At 56.3% G+C, this 10528-nt stretch overlaps 1 protein-coding gene across 4 annotated transcripts in view; it reads right to left on the reverse strand.

The window, feature by feature from the left end:
• BCL11B (BCL11 transcription factor B) overlaps window positions 1–10528 on the reverse strand; it is a 97432-nt gene that overhangs the window by 6265 nt on the left and 80639 nt on the right. For all 4 annotated transcript variants that reach the window (XM_040478201.1, XM_040478199.1, XM_040478200.1 and 1 more), the window contains one exon: window positions 3–1279. In XM_040478201.1, coding sequence (XP_040334135.1) covers window positions 3–1279 — 1277 coding nt within the window. The remainder of the gene's footprint in view (window positions 1–2; window positions 1280–10528) is intronic.

Raw genomic sequence — 10528 nt, forward strand, 5'->3', positions numbered from 1 at the left:
TCGTCGTCGTCGCCCGCGTCGCCGCCGCCCGGCGCCCGCTTCAGGAAGGCGCCGCGCTTGGGCTTGTCGGCCAGCAGCTCGCCGTACTGCGGCAGCGCGCCCAGCCCCACGTTCTCCATGACCTTGCCCAGCACCAGCGCCTTCTCGTCGGCCAGCGCCTTGGCCGCGCCGCCCACGCCGCCCGCGCCCGCCACCCCGGCCACCCCGCCGCCGCCGTTCTCGCGGTTGCGGCTCAGCTCCGAGTCCATGCTGAAGCTCGACTCCGGCCGGCTCTCGTTCTCCAGCAGCAGCTCCTCCTCCTCCTCCTCCTCCTCCTCGTCCTCCTCCTCGGGCTCGTGGCCCAGCGACGGGTCGCTCTCGTGGTGGCGGAAGTCGCCGTCGGCCGCCTTGAGGCCCTCGCCGGCCAGCTCGCTGGTGCCGGGCTCCGGGGAGCTGGCGGCCGAGAGGCCGTCGTCGGAGCGGCCGGCCAGCGAGCCGGCCTTGTGCATGTGCGTCTTCATGTGGCGCTTGAGCTTGCTCGCCTGCGAGCACGCGTGGTCGCACAGCTGGCACTTGTAGGGCTTCTCGCCCGTGTGGCTGCGCCGGTGCACGATGAGATTGCTCTGGAACTTGAACGTCTTGCCGCAGAACTCGCACGACTTGCTCTTGGCCGGCGGCTGCGGCGGCGGCGTGCCCCCGGGCGGCATGGGCGGCAGCGGCGGCGTGCTCAGGAACGGGGACTTGGGGCTGGGCTGGAAGGGGTTCAGGAGCCGGTGCATAGGGTTGCCGCGGCCCGGCGACACGGGCGGCGGCGTGGAGCTGTTGCCCGCCAGCTCGCGGAGCCGCCGCGAGAAGTCCATGGCGGGCGAGTCGATGGCCATGGGGTTGAGGCGCATGACTCGGTCAAAGGCACTGGGGTGCTGGGCGACGAGCCCCATCTCCTCGGCACTGAGGCGGTGCGGGTCCAGGTGGTGGCGCGGCGGCGGGCTGAAGAGCGGCGGCGTGCCGGGCAGGCGGCCCTCGCCGAAGCCCGGGTGCTCCCGCAGGATGGGGCCCGTCATGCGCAGCAGGTTGAAGGGGTTGCTGTCGCCCAGGAAATTCATGAGCGGGGACTGGGCCACGGCCTCGGGCCCGAGCGGCGGCGGGATGGTGAGCCGCGGCGTGAGCGAGCTGCTGGCCGGCCCGGGCTCCAGGTAGATGCGGAAGCCGTGCGTGTTCTGCGCGTGCTGCAGCAGGAACCACGCGCTGTTGAAGGGCTGCTTGCATGTTGTGCAAATGTAGCTGGAAGGCTCATCTTTACCTGGGGAGACACACGGACAGAAAGGCAGAGAGAGCGTGAGAAGCGGACGGGGCGCGCGCGCGCCGCGGGGCCACGGACCTGAAGGCGCGCGGTGGGGATGCAGGGGGGCGGGGGGGGGGGGGGGCGGGGGGGGGGGAGCGCGAAGCGAGTCCCGGATCCGGGCGGCTCTGGAGGGCGGCCTCGGGGCCCCTTCGGAGCAGGCCGAGGCCGGCAACGTGTTGGACGCTCCGGCCAAGGCTCCACGGGGCTGGAAGGCTGAGGCAAGCTGGCTCTGTGGGCAGGTGGCCCCCGCGGAGCCCAGATCGGCCACACGACCTCAGCAAGCAACCCCAAATTCCTAGACTTCTGCTCGCTTTCCCTAAAGAAGAGGCGCTCTGGTCCCCATTGCCTCAGAAGCCAAACGAGGCCGCGTTGGTGAGAATGACTGATGTCAATGAGAAAACAGCAGGGACACCACAACCGTGAGGGACCAGGGTTTTATCCACCAAGGCCACTGGTGACATTTGGATCTCGATGACTGTGTTGGGGAGAGGGGGTCCTGTGCCTTGTAGAATGTTCAGCAGCATCCCTGGCCCCCACCCCCTACAAGCCAGTCACACTCCCTCCCCCAGTTATGAGGATCACAGAACTCTCCAGGCGTTACCAAGTGTCCCCTGGTGGGGGCAAAACCGCAGCTCAACGCCCCCCCCCCCCCCTTTAGAACCACTGGTTAGTCAACACTTGATCCAAGGAGGTTCTAAAACACACAAGTCACACTCAACTGCCTGGCAGACGTTGTTTTGAAGTGACATGGCTGATCCCTCTGCATCGTTTGGGATTTTTGCTATAGGACCTTCTAGGGTTTCACACACCACACTACATGCAGAAAGCACCATCAAATTTAAACGTGGATACGAAGGAACAGAAGGAATTCAGCATAAGAAGATCGCTGCTGTGTGGCAGCTGCCCCCCCCCATTCCTCCTATGGCCTCACATGGAGGCCCCCCCATTCCTCCCATGGCCCTAACCACGGAAGCCGGCCTCCACCAGCCGCTGGGAGGGGGCTGGATAGGGGGCCACTGGCCTCCATGAAGTCCTTTGCCAGAATGCTAACCGCACGGGGGAATGTCAAATCTGACGGGGTGGTCAGGATGAATGGTGGCAAGTGTGGATTTGTTACATACTGGCTCCCGTGGCGTCGGAAGCAAATCGTAGTGGACACTTGTGGGCACTGAGCCAAAAACGTTACTGTCTTTGTCCATCATCGGGGCCGTCACAAAATGGAGGCTGAATGTTTCAGCCAGAACCTGTCTCGTGGCCTCCCTCCTCACCCTGCGGGCCAAACTCGCTGCCTTTTCCGTCTGAACCTCTGCTCGGGCTTCCTATAAAGGCGCAGGTGCGGGCGGGCCCTGCTTTCTACCCCGAGATTCGCTCGCTGGCCGGGAGGGAAAAGAGAACAAGACATCACAGCCGCGATCTTGAAAAACCCCTTTTAAGAGCTTTCCTGTAGCTGGAAGGTCTTAACGCTGAGAAGGCATGGTAGCCGCAGACTCCCCAGAGAAGCCAAAGGTGCAGATGGATTTCCACGCCCCAAGTCAGGAAGATGACGTGAGAACACGGTGCAGTGCAGAGTGGAGAAGACCCCTCCGTCTCGACCTTTCCCCTAAAGACTTGAGGACTTCTGAAATCCCATGCAGAGATTTGTTTTTATTTTGACTTGTTCGAATTATGTTTCCGGAGGACTTCATGCTTAGCTGTAAAAACCAAGCGACTCAAGGACCCAACGGCCTGAGTCCTACGCAGGGTAGGCCGGACCGCTTCGGGGGGCAGCGTGCGCACATCCCATGGTGCCGGGTGGAGATCCTCCCGGACCACACAACCAACTGGGCCAGATCACCCCCCACCGGCAACCAAGACGTGCGTTCCAGGTTTGGTGTCCTCCAGGAATCATCAGTCCACTCTCGTCTCCTAGTCTGTATATACATGTGTGGTGGCAAGGACACCAGCGGGCAGGGGGAAGGACGGAGAAGAAAAAAAAGAATTCTGAGCTTCAACTTCACTTCACTTTTAAAACCAGCTCAAGTAGATCCGCTGAGGCAACTCTCTTCCTCCGGTGTGTCCAGTACGTCTGGGTAATTCAGTTCCCCGTGTTGGGAGTCCCTGAGGAGACTTTTGCCCACCTGGAAAATGCCCAAGGCCCTGGGCCGCCATGTTTCTCCCGGGAGGCCGTTCAGGAGGACAGGCCCTGGGCCTTCCCTTCCAGCACACGTTCCCTCAGCTGGCAAAGAAGACGCCATCTCCCATCCTAGCTTATTAGTTAATGTACTTGGGAGAACAGAACCCTTCGCCTCACACTGCCTCACAAGAGAGCTGGCCAGAAGCCATAATATTTAGAGTCCCGCTCAAATCCTTTTCTAGAGCAAGGCAGAATAAATACGTAATAAATAACAAGAAGATAAATAAAATGTCCCTTTCTGACACGGGAGCTAATAACGCAAATGAAGTGCCACATCCCACAAGGTCATAGATCTTCAAATTAAAGAGCGTTTCTGTACCCTTCACCTTGGCTTCGGAATCTCTAATTAATCGATTTATGGCACACAGCTGTTCTTCATGTTTTTAAGTGGGGCCACCTCCTTCCGCCTCCCCCCCCCCCATCTCTTTGTTCATCATCTTCGTTCCTTGGGCTTCAACTCCAGAGCACTTCCTGTTTCTTGTTCTGATGGCCACACGTTTTCTAAAAGTTCCACCGCCGGTGCGGGATGGGGATGTCAGAAGAAAACGCAGAACTCCCTGGCAGGCCAGGAATAAAGACTGCTCTTCAGCCGAAATGGCCGATGAAAACATTTTTGTAACTCAAAATGGCAGCTGCTGGGAAGCATGTAGCTACATGTTCTAAAGAGCTCAGATGTTTCCACTTCTGAAAAGGAAAGAAAAGGGGGAAAAAAAAAAAAGATGCCCCCTAAAATTCTGGAGCGGCTGAAAGAGGGGGTCACCTGTCCGTAAACCACCGTCAGGTGGGGAAGAGCTAGGCGTCTGTCACATCGGATCCCAGGGCCACTCCTCACGCCGGAGGAAGCCCTTTCTTTTCCCGCTCCCCTGAATGAACCGCTGTGGTTCGGTTCCCAGACTTTCCTCCTCGCGGAGGCAAGACTGCCAGGGACGGCCTTCCCGGGACCTGACAGCTTCTGACTTTTCTAAAAATCTCACAGCCCTCAGAGGCCCTCCCTAGACGAGTCCCTTTCCACTCTCCCCAACCTTTTTTTTTTTTTTTTTTTTTTTTTTTTAATAAAACGTTCATTTCCACATTACCAGTTCACGGTTCTCTCTTGCCTCGAAGTAGCCTTGAGCACTAGGGGCTGCTCACTTTTCACAAGTGAACAGTGTCAGAAGTCTTTGAAGAGCCACTCAGAACATTTTTCTATTCGAAAACTCGCTAAATATTTTACACTTGCGGCCTACCAGTCACGGACACCTCATTTTTTTAGACGCAAGGGAAGACTTGTCCAAAGGGTCGGCCCCCTCCCCTCCCCTCCCAGGGACCAGAGGTGATGATCCCCTCCCTCCTCAAGCTCAGGGCCACCTGCCCAGAGGTGAGCCGGAGGCTCCATGAGGTGATGACTTTGCCAGCAGCCCAGACAGGATCCACTTCCCACCACGCTGCTGCTGGGGCTGCTGAGGTTCCGAGTGACAGGTGGATGCCTAGATTATTCTGAACTGACGTCAGACCCGGCCTAGAGACCTAGAAATGTCAGCTGTACTTGCATCACTAAATCAGGCTTGGCAACTCAGAAGCCAGGGCCCGTGTCTGTCCTTGCTTGCTTGCTTCCTTCCTCAGACATTTTTACTCCTCAGTTGGCAGAAACCCAGACTGGAGCTTCTTCGCTTTAACGGCTCTAAAGGCAGTCCTTATGTTTTTCTGAAGTTCGAAACCCTCCCTTCCCACAAGCCTGGACGGCGGCGTGGGTTCACACCTCTGCCTTGACATTTCCAGCTCAGTGAAGTCGATCAAATCACAACCACCTTGAGCCTCGGTTTCCTCATCAGTAGAATGGGAATAATAACGCCTGCCTCCAAGGAGGGCTGGAGGTATCCAATGAGACCCTGTATGTGGACACACGCCGTAAATCGTGCACCACCGCGCAGAAGTTTGTAGGTTTTGGTGTTTAGTGCTCATCCTCGTACCTGGCAGGTGCATCCACGTTTCAACGATGCCTTTCTGTGTAAGCCTGGCAGTAATGAAACCTGGGAGGAATTGAAACGCGGCCTGCCTAACGCATTAGAGGTGCCGGGGAAGTGAGAACTTGCAAACGTCGAGGAAACATCATTTTTCATTGTGCCTCTTGGGAACCGACAGGCAACTGGACTCTTGCAGATGAAATGAGAGTCTCCCTCTGCCAGGAGGGGTTTTGTTTTGTTTTGTTTCGTTTCGTTTTTAAGGAGCATTTAAATAATTGTTCCTCCTTGGTATGCCGGTTACTCTAACAACACCAATAAAGGTATCGGGGATGTTCAATAAAAAAACACACCTTGGGGCGCCGGGGTGGCTCAGTCGGTTGAGCGTCCGACTTCTGCTCAGGTCATGATCTCACAGCCTGTGGGTTCGAGCCCCACATCGGGCTCTGTGCTGACAGGTCGGAGCCTGGAGCCTGCTTCGGATTCTGTTGTCTCCCTCTCTCTCTGTCCCTCCCCCACTCTCACTTTGTCTCACTCTGTCTCTCAAAAAAAAATAAATATAAAAAAAAAATTTTTTTTTAAAACAACACCTTTAATTGATTAGTCAACGAAAAGGCCATAACTGAGCGTGCTAGTTTAACAGGTCCCTCTAAAGGCCAGCTGATACCACCTGGAAGGGCACTCGGACCTGTGGAAGACGCAGTGGGTCACTGCTGCTCAGAGGCGAGCAGCAAGGGTACCTAAACTCCCAGCTCGAGCAGGGCCATGTTCTCCAAAGCCGGCAGCAAAATTAGAATCCAGACACCCGGCCGCAGAGGTCAGACCTGGGTCTTGGCTTCACACAGCCCTCCACAGTTTGCAAAGTGCTTTACAGCTGGTTTGGCATTTTTGCGTGCATTAGCGCATTTCATCGTTACTCACATGGCCTCCGAGGAAGGCCAGGCGAGGGCTGCATCCTGCCGGAACGTGAGGAAACGGAAGCTCCGAGAAACAGGGAGAGTCCCACAGCCAGCAGGGAGAGGGCCGTGCCCGTCCTCAGGGTTTCAGACCCCAGACTCGGTCCCAGCCGTCTCTCCAGCACACAGTGCCACCGAGGGATGGATGGTTCTTTGTACGCTTGTCAGGGCCTGTTTTACAATGAAAATGCCCAAAAAAGAGGTTCACCTGCCACACTGTGTGTCCCTTCAGGGAAGGGTACCGATCATCTTATGGAACCCGCTCGGGGCCACCGCAGGCCTTGCCCCTGGAGGGAGACGTTTCACAAAGCAAATAAGCCCATGGCGGGGGGCGGGGGTGGGGGGGGGGGGCAACAGGACCCAGGACCTGGATGCAGGGGCAGGATGCTGGATCTCAGGGTCCTCCTACAGCAGGCCCTTCCCGTCTCTGGACATCAGGGTGCACTTGGGTCACCAGCCAATCACCCAGTCCTCCTCCAGTGTCTGTGACTGCTAACAATACCATCCCCACGGTTCCAAAATGATAATAATTATCATCACTATTATCCCTCCAATGTGCAGACCCCTTCTTAGTTTAAATACAGTCGGTCTCCCCTTTCGTGATCCCAGAGAGAAAATGTCAGCTGGCCACCCCAGCGGTTTTCGTGGGTTTTGCCGTTTGTATTATTTCTGAGCACGGCCATCTACAAAATCTACAACCACCCCTGCTCGTTCTGAACGTGCTCTGTCAAACCTCAGCCTCTTGGAGCAGGAAGGTACGGCTACGGGCATAATGGCAGCAGTAACTTAACCGCCATTAAATCCTTACACGAGCCTGCCGCAGCTGACTAGAACGGGACCTCAGCCGAGGCTCCAGACAACCCCCAACTAAGGACATGGTGTCCCAGGCACCGTGTCACAGATGAGGACACGGAGGGCTGGAAGAGAGAAGGCGGTCAGCCCCGCGGCGTGCTCTTGAGCTACATGCTGACTGATAAAAGCCTGGTCAAGGGAGAGAATGTACAGACCTCAGCCCCGGCCCAGGCACTTGGACATGGTAATGGGGAGGCTATGCCTTGGTTACCTGACCTTTCATTCCAGCCCATGTGCTAACTCAAAAGTGGAGATGTGCTGCTTTGGGCTGGCACTACGGTAACTCTGTGAAGTCACGCTGATTGGGGAACAGATGCACTTTCTTGGTCCTGGTGGCGGTGATAAAAGCCATACACCATCCTGTACGATCTCCCGGGTGCTCAGCCAGCCTCGGCTGGCTCGGTTAGCGGAGCCCACGCCCTCCGCCAGTGCCTGTGGCAGACACGGCCGCTCCACCCCTGCGCTCTCCCTCCAGGCCTCGGAATCCTCTCGACCCTCATCACCACGTAAAGCGTGCCACTGTCTGGGATCTGTGGACCCCGGGCCACAGAAGCCCGGTAAGTGGGGAGCCCGGCGAGACGGGGCTGAATTCAGTAGGCAGCAGTGGGTGTCCTGCTGAGGGCAAAGGCCACGCGGGCTCTTCATTCATTCACTGCACAGACAGGAGCCGGGCACCCTTTATCCACCAGGGACTCTCCCCAGGCGGCCAGAGCTCACGGAACACCTGATGCCCCCTCTCAGTCATTTGATGAAAAGTACGAGCACTGCTCCGTAGGCAGCCGTGGTGCCGGAAGAGGGGAGAATATTTGGGCTCGGCTGCATTTGGGTTCAGAGCCTGCGCTGTGGGGTTCTCGTCTGCACGGCCCCATTTAGTCCTCATGTATGCACGCCAGCTTGCATCCGCCCTTCCCTGTGCCCAGAATACTTGCCTTTGCTTCTCTACCTGCAAAACATCTTGTGAGAGCCAGCACACCCCCACCCCACCCCCCTGCCGCCAGTATGTTCCCACAGCATCCAGGGAATACTACCTGATACTGATCACTCGTACTATCATAATCTGTCCTTGACCTTGGAGTGTTCAACTTGCCTGCGATCTGCACGTGCCAGTGTTGGACTTGTGCTCTTAGGCAGATGCTCACGGCAACTTTGGAAAGTGGGTTTTAATCCAGACTTGGTGTAAAAAAGAAACTAAGTCTCATCACAGGTGAGTTCGCACGGCTTATGGTTCACAGACCCCAGATTCACACAGGGTCTGAGCCCAGGGCCTGTGCTGTGTCCAGACACGCACCTGGCTGCCCCGTCCATGGAACCACAAAGGACACTATCACCGGCCCCGGGGAGGGACCCGGAGCAGGCACGCAAACCACTCTACCTGCTGGTGAACACCAACAAGCTGCAGGCTTCACGCAGAAGACAGCACGCGTACCCTGGCTGAGAACGGAGACCTTACACGGGTGGGAAAACTTCACGCAGCCTCGCAGTGTTGGGGGACAGTCCGCCGACCCTGCCAGCATCTGTGCGGCCCAGGTAAGCTGTGCGCTTCATATGCCTGGAGTTGACTCGGGGCTGGGCGACTGGGCCTCCAGCCTCCCCCACAGCCTCTATCGTTCCCCTAGACAGCGGGTCGTGCACAAAAACACCACTGAATCTTGCTTCCAGCAGAAGAGGCACACCTGGCAAGTTAGTGAACCCAAGGAAATCTAACTGTGCCCCAAATGCTCTAGAGACATGCCCTTCTTATTCATTCATTCATTCATTCTCCATTCGGCCATCATGCACCAGATGCCAACCTGGCAGGCACTATTCAGGGGAACTGGCCGTGACCCCTCCCTTCCAGGAAGCCACAGGTAGGGGGCTGGGGATGAAAGGATGTCTTCAATATCATTTAGCCATATGCCCCTCCCCCCTCCCCCCTTTGCTCTACAAATGCAGGACCCATCTGCCGCGTGCCAGGCCCCGTGCTGAGTGAAGGGACACAGAAATGCACATCTGCCCGCGTGGAGCCCACAGTTGAGTTCAAGAGCTAATAATTCCACACGTTTCTAGTAAGGCTTCAGGCCACGAGGTCTACAGTGTGACATGTGGCACGGGACCCAGAGGAGGGAGAGACTGGCAGTGTGGGAGGATCAGGGAAGACCTCTCAGAAGGGGAGGTCCTAGAGCTGCATTCTGATGGAAAAATGAGTCTATCTTGCGGAGAAAGGAGAGAAAGGGGGTGCGAGGCAGAGGAAACGGCACAAAGGGTCGTGGGACCCCAGACTCACAGAGGCGAGGAAAAGGATACGGGACTGAAAATGCGGTTTTGGATCAATCTGAGGAGGCTCTGAAAACCCACAAAGAAACTGAGCTGGCTACAGAACAAATTCCATTGCTAGAAATTCCATCACGGTGAAAGCTTTGATATATATATATATTTTTTTTTTAATATGAAGATTTCTAAACCCACACTCAAGGCCTACTCGAGTCAGAAACTGTTCCATTCAACAAAATGACAGTACAGCCAAAGGACACAGGAGAACCCCTTCGATGGCTCTTTCTGAGACCAGATCCACCCTTCCCCAACTATGAAACCATAAGACATAAAGAAAGGAAGCCAGGGGGGCCTGGGAAATGCAAGGAGGAAATTTAAAATCCAATCTGTGAGGACCGCTGGCCCGACAAGGTGGCTTCTAAATAAATCACTCTCTCCAGCGGGAGTTCTATCATTCCAGCAAGACTCCCATCTGACCCCCCTAGACCCGTAAGCCAGCCTCAGGAACAGGGCGGGCCAGGTTCTCAGTGGAACAAAGTATCAGAACTCAACTACAGCTGCTGACACCATGCACCCCCGATTCGCCCCCCCCCCCCCCGCCCCAGTCTCGATTTCAACTGCTCAATTCTGTGGTCAGACCAGGTGTGCATTTCAGGCTCAGGAAACAGCCACCCAAGCCCTGAAACAAAGCAATACTGCTGACCGCGGGGGCATCTCGGGGAAGGGTGAGAACAGCACTGTGTGCTAGTCAGATGGAGAAGCCAGAGGCAGGACACACAGAGTGATCTGAGATGTGGCAACTCACTTACAGCACCCTCAAAAAACTACGGTACATTCCTCAAGATCATCTTTATAGAACTCCCCCCCCCCTTTGCATAAGGCGCTCAAATCAGCTGGAAATAGTATGTCTTCCCCAAAATAGACAAACGCGTCGTCAGATTCCCTTGAAATCTTTCTGCAGACTTCTCTGAAAAGGACCTACAACAACAGTGGGATGTGGTGGGCCGACAGATAAACGTATTTTGGTGGTTTGGGG

Source organism: Herpailurus yagouaroundi, unplaced genomic scaffold (assembly GCF_014898765.1).
Source record: "Herpailurus yagouaroundi ecotype Mexico unplaced genomic scaffold, PumYag 141, whole genome shotgun sequence".
NCBI classification, from domain to species: Eukaryota; Metazoa; Chordata; class Mammalia; order Carnivora; family Felidae; genus Herpailurus; species Herpailurus yagouaroundi.